General features: G+C 38.5%; 1 protein-coding gene across 9 annotated transcripts in view; it reads left to right on the forward strand.

Annotated features, from left to right (window-relative positions):
* Positions 1 to 18,313, forward strand: part of Acbd6 (acyl-CoA binding domain containing 6) — a 142,596-nt gene that overhangs the window by 4,219 nt on the left and 120,064 nt on the right. For 6 of the 9 annotated variants that reach the window (XM_031385313.1, XM_031385276.1, XM_031385319.1 and 3 more), the window contains exons 2-3: positions 2,730 to 2,794; positions 8,307 to 8,403. In XM_031385313.1, coding sequence (XP_031241173.1) covers positions 2,730 to 2,794; positions 8,307 to 8,403 — 162 coding nt within the window. Of the gene's footprint in view, positions 1 to 2,729; positions 2,795 to 5,491; positions 5,538 to 8,306; positions 8,404 to 10,173; positions 10,605 to 12,670; positions 12,760 to 18,313 lie in introns of those variants that run through there. The other 3 variants (XM_031385337.1, XM_031385348.1, XM_031385296.1) reach the window with 3 other exon arrangements.

The raw sequence follows: 18,313 nt of genomic DNA on the forward strand, positions 1-18,313 counted from the left end.
GTGTGTGTGTGTGTGTGTGTGTGTGTGTGTGTGTGTGTGTATGCAAGCCACAGTCTGTGTGGAGGTCAGAAGACAGCTTTCAGGTTAGTTGTCTCCCTCCACCACGGGTTCCAGAGATTGGATTCAGGTTGTCAGGCCTGCATGCCAAGTGCTTTTACCCACCTACATGTCTAGCTTGCTGCCCTGACCCCCCACCTCTTAAAAGTTTCTGTATGAGTGGGTCTGCCTGGTGCCTGCCGAGGCTGGCAGAGGTTATCAGATCTACTGCAACTGGAGTTACAGATAGGTGGAAGCTGCCATGTGGGTCCTGGAACTGAACCCAGATCTTCTGCAAGAGTAGCAGGCACTCTTCCACCGCTGGGCTAGCTCTCCAGCACCCACTCTCCTTTGTGATAAAGATATTTTATTATAATCTTCATATGCATCCAGTCGTAGAAGCTAGGCAAAGGTTGCATGGCCTCATGTACTATAGAGTGTGTATAGTCTGTTTCCTTTTGTATTTGTAGCAGAGTCCAGCAGTTTATGTGATTTAGAGATGTCAGGATTGAAGCCTAGATTCTCTGTAATATGTAAGACCGATGATACAGTGAAGGAATCAGACAGACCCTTATAAATCCTGATAACCCAGGATTTGCTTATGTGTGCGTTGAGGACATGCTCTTGGATTTCTGTATCCTCAGTTGTAGGATGGGTTTGTAGAGACTTCACAGGATGATTGGTGGTTATCCAAGAAACACGTCTTTGCTATTGAATTACAACAAGGCTGCTCCTGTAGAAGTGTGGTTTTTAGTAAGAGCCAGAGGACTATGTGATCCATAGCTAAGGAAATGACTGGGTGAAAAACTCTGTAAGATTTATTTTTATTTATGTGGGTGTGTGCAGGTGCCCTTGGAGGGTAGGAAAGGGTGTCAGATCCCCTGGAGCTGGTGGTATTTAGAGACAGCCTTGAGCTGCCTGTTGTGGTGCTGGGACCTGAGCTCAGGTCCTTCATAGAGCAGCAAGCACCCGTAACTGCTGAGCCATCTCTCCAGCCCTATGAGTGGGTGTGTTAAGTGTTAATAATGGAGATTATTTCTGGCAGTGACATCAAGAGCTAAACTCTGTTCTTGTATGAATTTCATTTTTACACAGTTATGATGTAAACAATCTATAATTTAGTCACAAATGCCATTTGAGCCTTAAAAGTCTGGTATAGTGGTATACACCGGTAACCCCAGCCTTGAGGAGTAGAAGTAGTGGGCATATGAGTTAAAAGATAGCCTGAGCTACATGAGACTCTCACTTAAAACAATAGCAAAAGTGTTGACCATATGGATAGCATTTATATTATTGTGAGATTCTGAGTGTTTTGTTTTTCTTTCCAGCTTTTGATATCTAAATTTATCTACTGTGGTATACTTATTTTATTATATATGTACATGTATATATACACATGCATATATGTCTGTCTGTATGTATGTATGTGTGTATGTGTATGGGTGTATATGAAGACAGTGTCTCACTATGTATCTCTGAACTTTTTTTCTTCCAGCTTTTGACATCTAAATTTATTTAGTGTGATGCTTTCATTATTTATTTACTCTTTTTTTTTTTTTTTTTTAAGACAGAATTTCTCTGTGTAGCCCTGGCTGTCCTGAAACTCAGTCTGTAGACCAGGCTGGCCTGGACTCAGAGATGCACCTGCCTTCAACTCCTGAGTGTATATGTTAAAGGCGTGCACCACCATGCCCAGCTAGTATGGTACATTTTTAGTACAGTGTGTCCTGGATTTGACAAGAGAGAAAATGCTGGTAGAGTCATGAAAATCAGCATTAAAAACAAACCCAATATATGAATTCTGAAAAGCTGAACTTTATATTTTGTCAATTACCTGTTAAAGAATTCTGTTACAGGGGTGGGTAAAATGATTGAGCATGTAAAGCACATGCTATGCAGGCTCGACTTCATCCCAGAACCCACATAAAGGTGGACAGAAAGAGAAGCTGCTCCACAGGATGGCCCTCTAACCTCCCCTGTGTGCACACACACAATAATAATTTAAAACTTATAAAGTTGTATTTTAATGGCAGTAAAGACTATACTTTTATTTGTAATTTTTCTTATAATTAGTCTGCTAGTTTAGTAATGGAGTTATTTTCCATCCATTTTTTTTTCTCTTATTTAGTAGTTAATCTTATGTAGAAAGCTGAAGCTGCTTGTATGGTATTTTTATTTATTAATTAGTTAACTTAGACATGGTCTTACTGTGTAGCTGCTCAGCCTGGAGGATGGTGTTTTAGACATGGAGGGCCCTGGACTCAGCTTTGACTGCACAGAGCTCCATTTGCCCCTGTTACAGGTGTACACCACTGCACCTGTGCTGTTCCTGTGCCCCTGTTACAGGTGTACACCACTGCACCTGTGCTGTTCCTGTGCCCCTGTTACAGGTGTACACCACTGCACCTGTGCTGCTCCTGTGCCCCTGTTACAGGTGTACACCACTGCACCTGTGCTGCTCCTGTGCCCCTGTTGCAGGTGTTGCTGCTATTTTCACCTCAGATTATTTGATATTTTTCTTTTGCCTGCTTTTTGCAAAGAATGTTAAATTTTGTTCCCCTATATATATCTTCAAATGTTTTCTAATGTATAGTTACAATTTATGTATAATAAACTTGAAAAGACAAAAGTTCTCAGATGTTCCTTAGAATGATAAAATAAATTCTTGATATTTTTCCCCTTTTCTTTTTTAGGTCAAAGTTGGCAATTGCAATATTCCTAAACCAAACTTCTTTGATTTTGAAGGAAAGCAAAAATGGTAAGAATAATTCTTGGAATCTTTAATAAGGTCGTCAGAAATGACTTAGTGGTTTAGGAATTAGAAAGGGGTTAGCAGATTAAAGAATTATTTTATATTAATCCCTCTGCTGTTGGCTGCTAATGACAGGGAGTTGGGAGAGGGATTAAAAGAATCTGCTTTTAGAGGACTTTATGTAAAGGATCTTTGGCACTGAAGTCAGTACGCGGGTGTTCACAGCAGAGGGCGCTATCAAAGAGAGCCCTCTCTTATTGCTCAAGGTTGGATCCTTGTGTGTAGCCGCTAGGGAGCTGCTTCCCGCATGCAGAGGCATCGATGCAAGAAAACCAGAGAAGAACAAGATAAATTCCCAACTCAGACTTTTCTATGCCTCTGCCCTGCAGTGGGAAAATCTAAACCATCCAAAACTAGACCCAGGTTTGCTCTATGCTGAATACATTTTTTACTTGCAATTCAGATTCTTGAATATTATTTTCTCTTACTTGGGCTAAGTAAAAAGAGAGAAATTGTTAAACAATAGTGAACATAGTTACAGAAAGGAAGATTTTTGAGCATCAGACATGGTGGTAAAACAAACTGTTGTGGGTGGAGTTATTTACTGCACTGTAATCATTATGTTAAGGATTCACTCCTACATTATAATAATTGTGATAATTCTGATACTTAGATTTAACCATGTGAACATGACTTCAAACATACAGTTAAAGTTGTCCATCATAATTTGTTATATCACAATGTTAATCACAGTTCTTTGGAGTCTAAGTCACATGTTTTGTTTTGTTCTTTTCAAGACAGGGTTTCTCTGTGTAGCCCTGGCTGTCCTGGAACTCACTCTGTAGACCAGGATGGCCTCGAACTCAGAAATCTGCCTTCCTCTGCCTCCCAAATGCTGGGATTAAAGGTGTGTGCCACCACTGCCTGGCAAGTCACATGGTTTTAAGGAGGCCTGTAACATACCTTAGGAGTACCTTCCTATATTTATGCTAAATACTTTTTGGGTTAAAGGTCTCAGGATAGAATTTTGTTTGTTATGTTTGTTTTCAGATTTATTTTATGGATATGGATGTCTTGCTTGTACGAATGTACACCACATGTGTACTTGGTGTCCATGGAGATTAGAAGCAGGGTTTGGATCCCCAGGAACTGAAGTTACAGATGGTTGTCAGCTGCCATGTACGTGCTGGGAACCAAATCTTGTTCCTCTGCACAAAGCACCAAGTGCTCTTAACCACTGAACCATCCCGTCTTGGATAGAGTTTCTAAAAGCAAGAGTGGATGGTGGTTGTAGAGAGACAGAAGGCTAACCACATAGTCTATCACTGCCCTGCGCAAAATGTGCTCCTCTGGACACTAGTTCAGTACCAGCGTTCAGCTGTGAGGAGAGCTGAAGCTCAAACCTAGACATGAGTCATACTCTTTAGTTCAGATGGTATTCTAGGGTTGTTGTTGTTGGTTTTTTTTTTGTTTTTTTTTTTTTTTTTTTTTTTTTTTTTTTTTGTTTGTTTGTTTTGTTTTTTGGTTTTTTTCAAGACAGGGTTTCTCTGTGTAGCCCTGGCTGTCCTGGAACTCACTCTGTAGACCAGGCTGGCCTCAAACTCAGAAATCCACCTGCCTCTGCCTCCCAAGTACTGGGACTAAAGGCGTGCGCCACCAGCACCTGGCTTGGTTTGGTTTTTGAGACAGGGTTTTTCTGTGTAGCCCTGGCTGCCCTGGAATTCACCTTGTATACTAGGCTGCCCTCAAACTCAGAGATTTGCCTACCTCAGCGTCCTGAGTGCTGGGACTAAAGGTGTGTGCCACTACTGCTCAACATTATTCTGTTTTTTTATTATGTGGGACATTTTCAGGGCTTTGATTTAAATTTTTGTGTCAGATTTTCTCTTGATGATAAGCAGTTTTTGGAATTTTATTATTTTTAAATGTAACCTTTACTCTGAGCTGCTTTGTTATGTGAAACTCTGTCATCTTATTATTATTTTCTCTAATGTATTTCTTGGTTTTTCTAGTTTTTGTTTTTTTTTTAAGTATCATTGAAAAGTTTACATATTTTTCTCTGCCCCTCCCCCCCAAGTTTCTATTTTATAAGGTCTCTTATTAAAGCAGAAAACTGTCAGATACTATCATTACCAAATCATCAGTATATTAGTTATGGAACAGACTGACATCATGTGTCCCGAATGTGATCCTTTGTAAAGGACATGCCACTTACAAATTGCTCTTACCGAAATATTTAATCTAATTTTAATCATGATTAATCATTTTGACAAGAATGTTATTTATGTGAGAAAACAATTAGACAAATCCAAACTGATTGGTATTTTGTAAAATAATTGTTTTTGACTCTTACAAATGTCAGCGTCATCGCGAGAAAGAGAAAGTGAAGCAGTGCTATGTGTGAGTTTGCTTGACTTCGGCCTGGGAAGACAAAGTCATACAGGGAATTGTGACAGTTAAGGGACTCTGCATAGATTGTGTCTATGCTGTAGAATTCATATGATTCCCAGGTGATACAAACTTATGTATTATGTAGGAGTAAGGTGTTATTATATGTATAAGCAACTATCAAGAAGGCCAGTGAAAATTAGGAAAGCCTCAGAAAGAGCTTTCTTCACAGAAGCAGGGAAGAGGGAAGGACAGGACTGGGCTCTTTTTTTTTTTTTTTTTGACATTTAATATATGAAAATATTTTTTACATAGATGGAGAAATATCAGTGAATATAAAGGAACAAGAGAATTATGCCATGTAAGCAGTATATGATATCTTGCAATATGTATATTATTTCATTAATCTGTTCTTTTATGAGTTCTTAAATATGTTATCATATTGTTTCTCTTCTTGTTTTTATTCATAATACTCCTATGACTATTATGCTGTATAACCTGAAAGTATTCTTATATTAGGTATTTCACAAGGAAGCATACTGAAGTGGAATGACAAAAGTGGCCCACATGTAGATGAGACCAAGGAATGAGAATCTGTCTGGGACAAAGCATGGTATTTGAGAGACAAATCATGCTCAATGTAAAAATAATAGAGATGGCATATACTTGAATTATTAGTATGATAGCATGGGCACAGAAGACTGAGTGCTGTCTAGTCCCCATGTAGACTTTTTACTGAGTTCATAGAGTTATTGATTTGCTGCTATCAAGTAAAACATCTGTGAGATTTTACTGATACTAGCTGGATTCTAAAATTCAAAGATATAAAACTTTGGAGTTATCCAATGTTATACCACAGCTTATGGCTCACACTTCTGTAGCCTACATAGGCCAAGTTATATAGTTGTGGAGATAAAAAATCTGAGAACATGAATGGCCAATAGAAAATGATGATACTATTTTGCTACATTTTTATGAGGAAATCTAAACTTTGTACACTCATTATTCTTTGCTGAATTTAGACTTTTTGAATTATAGCTTTCTTTTTTAAAAGTTTTATTACAGTATGATGAGAAAAGTTACATGATTTCAATTTATTTGAATTTGTTAACATTTAAAAACAAATTTTAAGTAAATAAAATTAAATCACATTCTTGTTTCCTTTTGTACCCCAACTCCTCCCAGAGACCCCCCTCAATACCTACAATATCTTTTTTGTCATATTCTTTAAAATTTATAAAACATTATAACAATAAAAATGAGTATTATAAAAATATTTGATATAAAACAACAGTTTAACAGTCTTATGTAGATGCTTGTCTACAGCAGTACTGAAAATACAAACGTTTTTCTCACTTTAAATTTTAAATAACTCCAAACATATTAACTGTATATTTCAAAATTATACATCACTACTAATATTTTCTTAAATGAATATAAATACATAAAGTGTTTTTGTTTGCTTTATATTTAGTAGAACTTAAAATCTTGGCTCTTACTGTGGTAACTTGATATAAGAGTTACAAACGTCAAGCAAAGCATTCAATCTCATTGGACAGATGTCATACAGACCCTACAAGAACACAAATGCCAGCCCAGGCTACTATACCCAGCAAAACTCTCAATTACCATAGATGGAGAAAACAAGATATTCCATGACAAAACAAAATTTATACAATATCTTTCCACAAATCCAGCCCTACAAAGGATAATAGATAGAAAACATCAATATAAGGAGCAAAACTACATCCTAGAAGAAGCAAGAAAGTAATTTTTCAACAAACCCACACAACCTAATTCTACCTCTTACAACAGAAACAGCAGGAAGTAACAATTACTTTTTTTTAATATCTTAATATGAAAATTAATAGTACCAACATATCCTAATCGATTGAAATCCAATAATATGAGAAACTGGAAACTTGTTAATTGTTATCCAATGGTCTCTCTAATTTGGTAACTGGATAAATAGGTCCAATATTATACAATCCATATACACTTTCAGCTTATTTGTTCGTGACAGTGTCTGGCTGTGTACAACATAATGGTCTTGAGATCTTGCTTCTCCTATCTCAGCCTCTCTATTAGTAGTATTGTTTATTTCATGTCTTTACACTATACGATGGTTTTCAGAACAGCTTACATATTTTAAAAGTATTTATATACCCAGAAGAAATGTAGACAATTAAATTGGGAGGGGGGTTGTAAGAGAACAACAAAGAGTGAGACTGAATGCTTTTTTTTTTTAAGGTTTATTTTTTATTTATTTTTTGTGTACGAGTACACTGTAGCTGAGCCATCATGTGGCTGCTAGGAATTGAACTCTGCACTCACTCTGGTCCCCGCTCGTTCGCTCCAGCCGGAGGGTGGGGGGGCCTCACTCAGGCCACTTGCTCTGGATCCTCTCCCTCCCCCCCGCCCCCCCCACTCACTCTGGTGTAATTCACTGTAGCTGTCTTCAGACTCACCAGAAGAGGGCATCAGATCTCATTATGGGTGATTGTGAGCCACCATGTGGTTGCTGGGATCCGAACTCAGGACCTTCGGAAGAGCAGTCAGTGTGCTCTTACCCTCTGAGCCATCTCGCCAGTCCCAGGACTGGGCTCTTTTTATAATAGGTTGAGGATAGAGAAACCTGCTTAGAAGGGGAGAGGTAGCTGGGGCAAACCCAGCGGACCTGTCCTGGTAGCCTGGGTAGTTAATTTGTAAGATGGTCTGTAAATGATACAGTCTCAGTAGGGGTAATGCTGAATTTAGAGAGATTAAATAGAAGATTCCATAGTTTGTGATATTTCAAAATCCAACAGGTATACACGATATCTGTCTTCTAAAATTTCATGAGAGGGCAAATAGGGAAAAAGTATTTTCAAAAGGCCCCAAGATAGGGTAATATGTTTTATACTTATTTATCAAAACATAATTGGAGTGCTTTTCCTTTGCACAGTTATCTTTATGTCCTCAGATCAATGAAACATATGTAAAATATTGATAATAGGAAATATGCTGGCTGGATGTGATGTTGTGAGTTTCAGGTTAGCCTGGGCTGCACACTGAGATCCTGTTTAAGAAGCGTGCTGTTTGTATTCTTTGCATCACTAATGAAGGCCTTCCTGGCTGTTCTGTGCTGTAGGGAGGCATGGAAAGCCCTCAGTGACTCAAGCCCTAGCCAAGCAATGCAAGAGTATATCGCGGCAGTTAGAAAACTAGATCCAGGATGGAACCCTCAGGTAAGACTTCCTAGCTGTATACTTTCTGAAAACAAACGTCTAACTAAGCTTTGGTGTAACATGGCTTAAGCTTCAGTTCATCAAAAACTATAAAGTAATTGTAATATTTATCTGTGAACATAACTACTTAAATATTATCATGAGCAGTAACTGATACAGAAACTTCTGAGTAGTAGCTTGTAGAAGTATAGTTTAATCTTATGAGAACTGAATTTATGTTAGTATTTGGAGATCGTCATCTTGGGAATAAGAAAACTTCTTTCAATTAGAAAAATTGGGTGATCTGGAGAGGTGGCTCAGTGGTTAAGAACATCCACTGCTCTTCCAGAGGTCCTGAGTTTAATTCCTAGCACCCACATCAGGTAGTTCATAACCACCTGGAAAAACAACTTCAGGGGATCCAATTCCTGGCTTCCATGTCACCTGCAGACACCATACAAGAGGCACACATACATAAAAAGAAAATAATAATGCAGCTTTCAAGAGTCAGATGCGGTGGATTTCTGAGTTTGAAGCCAGTCTTGTCTGCAGAGTGAATTCCGGGATAGCTAGGGCTGCACAGAGAAGCCCTGTCTTAAAAAAAAAACAAAAAGCAAAACGAATGTCTGCTTGTATATAGGTGGACCGTGTGAGTACAGTGCCCTTGCAGGCCATAAGAGGGCGATAGTTCCCTAGGAACGGTGTCATAGTTGATAGTGAGCCACCATGCAATGCATAGTTGATAGTGAGCAAGGGCTCTTCATTACTGACCCAACTCTCCAGCTCCTCTTTGATACTTAATGAGCATTTTCTATGCAAGTTTGAGATACTTGTTGATTGAGATACAAGCTAAATATGACATTTCTGCCATTATGTAGTTTAAAGCATGAAGAAATGATAAAACATTAAGATTAATGTTTAATATATAAATTATAGAGAATTGTATGGGGGGAAAATGACTGTGGATGTTAGGGGCATTGGATAATATTAACTTACATGGACTACCTTTCTAGGATATTTATAGAGAATGCCTAGAAAGGATTTAGTACAGATGGGATTATTAGTTTTATTATAAAATATTTTAAAGGCATTTAAAGGTTAAATTATTTTGTATGTGCTTGCACCACATGCATTTGGAAGCCAGAAGACAACTTGCAAGGGGTTCTGTTTTCCTCTACCTGTGGGCCTCGAGGATTGAACTAAGATAGTTAAGCTTGGAGATCAGAGCCTTTGCCCTTTAATCCATCCTGATGCCCCTGAAAAATATATTTAAAAAATTTATTAATGTGTTTCTGTGAGTACTCTCATGTATGTATGTGCATTGTGTACATTCCTGGTTCCCACAGAATGCAGAAAAGGGTGTTTGACCCCCAGAGTTAGAATTACAGGGGTTGTGAGCTGCCATGTGGATACTGGGAACTGAATCTCAGCCCTTAGAAGAACTATATGTGCTCTTATATGTATTATGTATGTAGCATATGCGATAACTGCTGAGCTGTCTCTCCATCCCCATTTAAAATACTAAAAGAAAATGAAAACAAAATACTGGTGAAAAGGTATATAGGATAGAGATTAGGTCAATATGATTGCCTTTAATTCCAGCACATGAGAGGCAGAGGCAGACAAGAGTTCAAGGCAAGCCTGTTCTGCAGATTGAGTTCCAGGACATCTAGGGCTACAGAGAGAAACTCTGTCTTGAAAAACCAAAACCAAAACCAAACACTGCAATCTTGTAAAGATGCCAGGCAGAGGCAGAGAACCAGGGAGATCTCAGCCTGGTTTACATTCCAGGACAGCCATGAGACATATTAAAGCCCAGTCTCAGAGCCAAAACAGCACAGAGGCAACAGCAACAGAAAAAGCTGCGTCTTGCGAAGAGAGCGTTTGCATCTCACGCTGCGTCTTGTGAAGAGGGCGTTTGCGTCTTGCGAAGAGGGAGTTTGCGTCTCACGCTGCGTCTTGTGAAGAGGGAGTTTGCATCTCACATACATTTGTGTGAGTGCGGCTGTGTGTTCTATGCACTTCAGTCTCTGCTTTACACACTCCTTCTGGTCCTTCTTGACTTCCTTTTTAATTTTTTCTTCCCTTTGCTTTTAGATTGGTAAGAGGCATAATACCATAACCTCAATATCAGGAGAGCTTTGACATTAGATTTGACATCAGTCATTTAGGGTGTTAGAGCACTTGCTTAGCAATTCTGAAGCCCTGAGTTCAAGTCCCAGCACATCCCCTCAAAAAAAAATTACTTTCTTTTGTTTAATTATTTCTAAGGAATAAACTAAACACACATTGTATATGGCCTAGGTTTACATATATTATCTTTTGAAATTGCCACAAAAATCTTAGAACTATTATTGCCTATATTTTAAAAGTTGGGAAACTCAGATATAGAGATAGGTTCATTAACCTGCATACAATTAGTAACAAACAAACAAAGACATTAGAAACTATGCTGGTGACATGACTCAGAGGTTTATAGAACTGGCTGCTCTTCAAGAGGTCCTGAGTTCAATTCCCAGCAAACACATGGTGGCTCATAACCATCTGTAATGAGATCTGATGCCCTCTTCTAGCCTGCAGGGATACATGTAGGCAGAACACTGTATGCATAGTAAATAAATAAATCTTAAAAAGAGAAAGAAAAGAAAAGAAAAGTAAAAATAAGATCTATTTTTTAAAAAAAACCCTTCTACATTTAAAGTGACTCAGCCTTGCCACACATACCTGCTGTTTGAAACACACATAGACACACTCTCACACAGACAGAACCCAACCCAACCAAACCAAACCTTTATGTTTGACTATGTAAAGTTACAGACCTTCAAGCAGTTATTTTCATTAAAGCCACATGGTGACTTAATGTAAGCCTCTGCCTGTGTTTTCATCTGTGTTTTACCTCAAGGGGGTGTTTGGTCAGTGGGGATATAAAAAGAATCCTTTTTGTCTTTATGCAATTTGGCAGGGGGAAATTAAGTTTTAAATTAAACTTTAAATTAAATTAAATTTTAAAAAAGACAATTAAAAATTTTAATAGTAAAAGAAACATCTTTCTATATGGCCTTTATTTAGACTTATCGGTTATATTTGCTCTGTCATTCTGTTTCCACATTCATACACACATCTGTATCTATAAATTCTATTAGTTTGTTTTCATTTTTTTGAGACAGGGTTTCCCTGTAGCCCTGGCTGGCCTGGAACTTAACCTGTTGATCAGGCTGGCCAGCTTCTCCTTTGAGTGCTGGAATTAAAGGTATGAGCCACCATTGCCAAGCTAAATATTTTTTTTCTAAGTTGTTTGAGATAAATTGGCAATATCACATTCATTTTTCTTAAATACTTGAATATTTATTTTCTAAAAACAAATAGCTTTCTTTTCATAACTATACCTTAATAATGAAAATTGGGATTTTATTTTAATTTTCATGGTTTTGTATGTATTTTAGGAAGCTTCTAGAAAGATTAGAAATTTTAATATTGATCCATCCTTATTGTGGAATCTGTAGTGCATACTCAAATTTTTCATTTACTTTAACAATGTCCTTTCCAACTATTTGCTAAAATTCCTACCCCGACCTGATTTAGAATTGTGCATTGTATTCTCTTGGCGTATTTCTTTAGGATCTTTTAATCTGCAACAGTTTCAATATAAATATGGAAAATGGTAGACCAGTTATTTTGGAGAATGTCTCATTTTGGATTGTTTGTAATCAGCTTCAGACCGCACATTTTAGGAGTAACAGAGAAGTGTGTTTTCAATGCGTTTTACCAGCAGCAACTACAGGATTTCTGTGTTGGTATTGATGATGTCAACTTTGATCACTTGGATAATGATGGCATCTGCCAGATTTGTCTACTGAGAAGTCTCTGCTTCTTTATAGTTAGTGAGTAGTTTGTAAGGAACACTTGAGACTGTCTATATACTGATATGTAGACATAGAATTGTTTCCTAATTGGATTTCAACTACTAGTTTTTAACATTCAGTAATGACTTTTAACTCCATTGTTTGTTCTATGTTTATTATTTGGCATTCAACTATATGAAAGCATCCTGGCTAATTTTATGTCCACTTGACATGAGCTAGAGTTATCAGAGAGGAGGGACCCTCGATAGAAAAATGCCCCCATAAGATGGGCTGTAGGCAAGTCTGTGGGGGCATTTTCTTAATTAGTGATTGGTGTGGGAGGGCCCAACCCTCTGGGTGGGGCCACCTCTGGGCTGTTGGTCTTGGGTTCTATAAGAAAGAATACGTAAGCCGTGTGAGCAGTACTCCATTGCCTTTGCTTCCAGGTTCCTGCACTGCTTGAGTTCCTGTCCTGATTTCCTTTGATGATGAACTGTGATGTGGAAGCATGAGCTGAATAAACCCTTTCCCCTCCAAGTTGCCTTGGTCATGGTGTTTTATCACAATGATAGTAACCCTAACTAAAACAGAAAGAACTTTTCATTTCTCCATTCATCTGTCTGTCTATCCACTACCTACCCATAATCCCTTAAAAAGAGAAGTGTGAAAAAAAAATAAAAAATAAAAAGCCGGGCGGTGGTGGCACACGCCTTTAATCCCAGCACTTGGGAGGCAGAGGCAGGCGGATTTCTGAGTTTGAGGCCAGCCTGATCTACAGAGTGAGTTCCAAGACAGCCAGAGCTATAGAAGACACCCTGTCTCGAAAAAACAAAACAAAACAAAACAAAACAAAAAAACAAAAAGAGAAGTGTGAAAGGTCTGAGATTTTGCCCTGTATATAAGCTAGGTTACCCTGTTTCTGTTTCTTAAATGCTGGCAGAAGCCTTCTGGCACCTGGGTCAACCAAGGGCTTGGCAAACTGCATGAACTTGATTTGTTTTACATCCATTTTCCACATCTCCCAAGTCCCACAGGATGACACAGGTAGAGTTAGTTGGATTTCTGCATATGCAGTGGGTTGTGTGTATAGGGAAAGAAAGAGCACTGAGTTATAGGAATTCACGACTTAGAGCAAGCCTGCTTTTTGTCAGGGGCTGGAGAGACGTTACTGCATTCCCAGAGGTATTTTGGTGATCACAGGCCTGAGGAATGGCCTACATACAGAGTGGTAGGAGCCCAGTCAATTGAGCAAGAATGTATAGGGATTTTCAGCACTCATGGTAGATTGCCTTTCCCAATGTCCATATATTTATATTATATAGATTTAGGGATTTCTGTTTTATTCATGCAGTATAATACTAAGAATCCTCAAACTAGGTCCTCTGTCCTTTTTGTATGTCCTAATCCTTCTTACTGACACAAGATATTCCCACTCTACTAGTTTTCTAGGGCTGCTGTAGCAGAGTGCCACAAGCTCCTTACAACGGAAATTTATTTCTCCCAGTCCGGAGGCTGATGTGTAAAGGAGGAGTTAGCATCTGTAGGGAAGAATGCTTCCTTCGTCATCTTCTGGTGGCTTGCAGGCATTGCGTGTCTCGTGGTGGCCGTTCTAGCTTCTCCTCTTTGAAGAGATTCTTGTTCTTGTGAATAGTGTCACGGCTGCTGCCTCTCGTGAGCGCGGTGCGAGTGTTTCCAGTGCTCACCGAGAGTGTGATCCATTGTGAACTCTTCTACAGATCTCACTGATTAAAATACACTAACACAGATTCTGGATGTGTACTTAAATTTCATCCTAATATGTAAAAGAGTACTCTTATAACTATAAAAAGACCTTTCTAAGATTTTAGTTGGCTTTATTTTGCAATTCTAGTGTTGATAATCCTCAAATAGATTGGTTTTTAGACCTTAATTGGCTTTATTTTGGATTCTAGAATCAGACAATCCTTCATTCTATAAAATAACAGTAACAATTTTTCTTTTCCCTAACATCTGTTAAAGAATTATTAATTATCACCCTATGCATAGTTGTACTTTATCTTATAGAAGGTATAGCTCATGGGACCTGGGATATAGCTGCTGGTAGCACAGGCAGACAGGGTCTGCTTGGAGGAGCGTCTTCTGTGGCAAGAGTCAGTAGTCATATAAGTCCATAGTACAGTGTTTTAGAAGGTGATCAGTCTATGGACAGAAAGCAGGGGACAAGCAGAGGGTATAAAGGAGGCAGGGATAATTTCAATATACTGATCAGGGAAAGCTCACTTAATGTTCCTTGAACATAAGGAAGGGAAAAATGAGCCATACGTATGGAAGAACATATGCAGGCTGTAGAGGGACCAGATAATACAAGTTATGGCTGGGTCATACCTGATGTGCTTTACACATTGCCAGGGCTAAATGAGGGAGGGAACAAGGAGCAGAGAAGTAGAAAATTTACTAGACAATAAACATGGTGGTTTATTGTCAGGATTATGGCTTCTACTCTGAAAAGGGAAATATTTCTATAGTGAGCATATTGCAGTCATAGGCTTATAAAAAGGTATAAATATTCTTCTATATTGTCCAGCAAACAATACCTTAATAAAATTAATACAGGCATAAGATATATGGAACAAAAATATAAAACACGTGAGGGAGTGTAAAATGAAACCTTAGAAAGTCCCTTGCAGTACACACCCATACACCAAGCCATGCTCTTTAGAATTGTGATACCACGTGTGCAGTTGTGAAGAGCTGCTTGTGAGGCACTCAGTTGCTAATGTCAGCAGGAGTGGGAGGGAAGGAGAGCTGTCACAGTGCATTCCGATGCTTTCAGAAAGAGACAAGTACCATGACCAGTCAGCATCTGCAAATACCAGCATAATTAGAGTTCCAAAGACTGGTAAGCTCTGGTGTCTCGAGAAAGTACTTTCTGATTGAAATGTTTCCAGAAGATTAAAGGGTATACCTCGAACATCTGTTTGTCAGTCCGGTAAGTGGTGCATCTGATGGCTGTTCATCTCATCAGGTTATTTTGCTGCTCATCCCTAGCTAAACCTCTGGTGACCACCAGAGGGCGCAAAGCTCATAAGAAATAAGATGAGGTTTTTTTATTTTGGGAGTTAGCAGGGCTTTCTGTGTGTTTCAGTGCTGTTGTGAGTCCCTTAGTTTTTCACTAATTATTATTCCCTTTTCCTTAAAAAAGAAAAAAACAAAAACAAAAACCTTAGGTCTTGACACTTACTCAGAGTGTCATTAGTAAGGTCATCTCTCAGCCTCACGGGTCCGGTGACTCTTAGATCCATTTTATTTTACCTGTGTGTTATCTAGAAAGATAATAGCTATGAGAACTGAAAGTCTCCAAATAGCATAGTTGTATAGATGTCCAGTAGCCATCCAGCCTCTGCAAAGCCTGCTACTGTTCATCCAGTTTGTGTACCATCATCTACTGGTCTTTTATTTGTAAATAATTGTTTAAAAACTCAGGCATCGAATCAGATGGCTATCGGTCTGGCTCTTGTGGAGTGGAGGCAGTTACACATCAAACTCCTCTGTAGGGAGATTTAAGGATACAGGCACCAGAATAGCACTCCGGGTTTACTCAGATGTACTGTGGTAGAGGCCTGGCATCTGTTTTTGTTGTTGTTTTGTTTTGTTTTGTTTTTATGTGCTCCAAAATTAATTTGGAGCACAGCCCAGAGTTGTTAGCACCCTCTGTCCCACATCCTGCTCCTTTCAGTATTAGTTCAGTTGCTCTGTCTTTACTAGATGTGTTTGAGCCTTCAGGACTCAGCCTAGCCCTTCCGCCCGCAGGAACATGCTCCCTTCTCCTCGAGTCACCCTGAAAGGCAAACTGTGCCTGTGTTCTGTGGTCTACTCTTCTGTTGTACTTAGCACTTGCCGTTATCTTTCTCCCCCATTGTACTGTAAACACATCAGAGTTTAGGCTACACCGTATTCACAGCTCCTTAAACAGAAGCTGGGAATTAGTAACTGTTAGGCTGAACTGAACTTGTGTGGTAGTTATGTCGTGGTACCAAACACAGATGAAAAAAGAGGGTTGAGGTGTAGCTCTGTGGTGAAGCTGTTGCCTCACACGCACTGGGCTTCTTCCCCAGCACGAAACAAACAGGTCTTTTTTGTTGTTGTTATTTTGTTTTTTCCGAGACAGGGTTTCTCTGTGTAGCCCTGGCTGTCCTGGAACTCACTCTGTAGACCAGGCTGGCCTCGAACTCAGAAATCCGCCTGCCTCTGCCTCCCAAGTGCTGGAATTAAAGGTGTGTGCCACCACTGCATGGCTGGAACAAACAGTCTTACAGAGGAGAATAATTTTGCTTCAGGAATAAGGCTGGCAGGAAAATCCAAAATTTGTTGGCAGGACTGTATAAAATAAATTCAGTTGTCATTTAAAACACTGTCCTATAGAGGGTAGTGTTTCCCAGTTGACAACCTGTTCTACCTCTAGTGTGAAATACATACACATGCTCATTTTGTGTATTTATCTGTCTTGTAGACACAATAAAATGACTTTTAGAAATTAAAGTAAAGAAATTTTAAGATGTAGTTAAAAATAAAATTGAAGGATCAAGATGTCAATTTAGAAAAGAACATTTTATAATCTTTGTATCAAAAATGTTATAGTCTTGTGTTAATAGATAAAAACTATAAGAAAAGGTTTGTGCCGGGCGGTGGTGGCGCATGCCTTTAATCCCAGCACTTGGGAGGCAGAGACAGGCGGATTTCTGAGTTCGAGGCCAGCCTGGTCTACAAAGTGAGCTCCAGGACAGCCAGGGCTACACAGAGAAACCCTGTCTTGAAAAACCAAAAAAAAAAAAAAAAAAAAAAAAGGTTTGCTTTCCTATATAGTTCATGTAAGTTAAGAAAAGTTAGCAACCCAAATTTCCCAGTGACCCACGTCTATCGGAAACTTTGGAGGACACTAGTATTCCGTGTAGCTCCTTGTCAGGAAGTGAGCTCATCATTTTACTTACGCAGTAGAACAGGACTTTTTAACTAAAACAGTTGTACATTTAGGTAGACTAACTGAATTCTGATGTTAAAGCCCCAGATAAGGTAAGAATAGGTTTTGTTTAGTTTAAGAAATGATTTTTTAAAATTTCTGTTAAGTTAAAAAGTAACCAGTCTTACAGAGGAGAAGGATTTTGCTTCAGGAACAAGGCTGGCAAGAAAATCCAAAATTTGTTGGCAGGACTGTATAGAATAAATTCAGTTGTCATTTAAAACACTGTCCTAAGGTCACTCTGGGACTTAGTGCGTAAATGGAGAGATGCCACATGCTCATGGATTGGGAGACAAAAGTATGAGAAAGCGAACCCCTCCCTGTGCAGGCGCTCTCAGCACCTGCTGTGGCGCGGTTGGCTGCCTTTGTTTGTTTGTTTCGGTAGAAATTAACAATTTGATTCTAAAATTTATATAGAGCAAAGGACCCAGAGGAGATAAAATGATTTGGGAAAAAGATAAAAAGTGTTTTAGAGCACTGACACTTGGTTACAGTACAACAGTAGTCAAGATACTGTGGGACGAGCTTGAGATATGTATTCAGATTAGATGGCTATAGAAACTCCCTTGGACACACTCTTGTGATGGTTGAAGACCTTTAAAATGACTTAAATTACTACTTAAATTTGTTATTAAATACATCAATTTAATTTTATGCTTTTAATGTACTTATTACATTTTGAGACAGTATATATCTACCTATATCTGTTTGCTTTCTGTTACTGTAATAAATACGATGACCCAAAGGAAAAACAAAAAACAAAAACAAAAAACAAAAAAAATAACCACTGTCCTATAGAGGGGATTATTTTATCTACTACACAACCATTATTCTAATAGCATATTTTGTTATAATATGTTCTGTTATATTAGAAACAGAAATCTATTTTGAATCAAATTTATTAGTCTCCGTATATAGGTTATTTCTGATACAGAAAAGCACCATGTATTAGTAATAACATCGAGTGGCCTACCATATTGCCTTTTAAAAGGGTTGAACAGTTTTTTAGGATCTATAGAATTCTTGCTTTTGTCTCATTTCTGTGTATTACCCATTTAATCTGCTGGTTTAAAAATGGTGTGATCTTTTGGTT

The sequence above is a fragment of the Mastomys coucha genome, unplaced genomic scaffold (genome assembly GCF_008632895.1).
Source record: "Mastomys coucha isolate ucsf_1 unplaced genomic scaffold, UCSF_Mcou_1 pScaffold1, whole genome shotgun sequence".
Classification (NCBI taxonomy): Eukaryota; Metazoa; Chordata; class Mammalia; order Rodentia; family Muridae; genus Mastomys; species Mastomys coucha.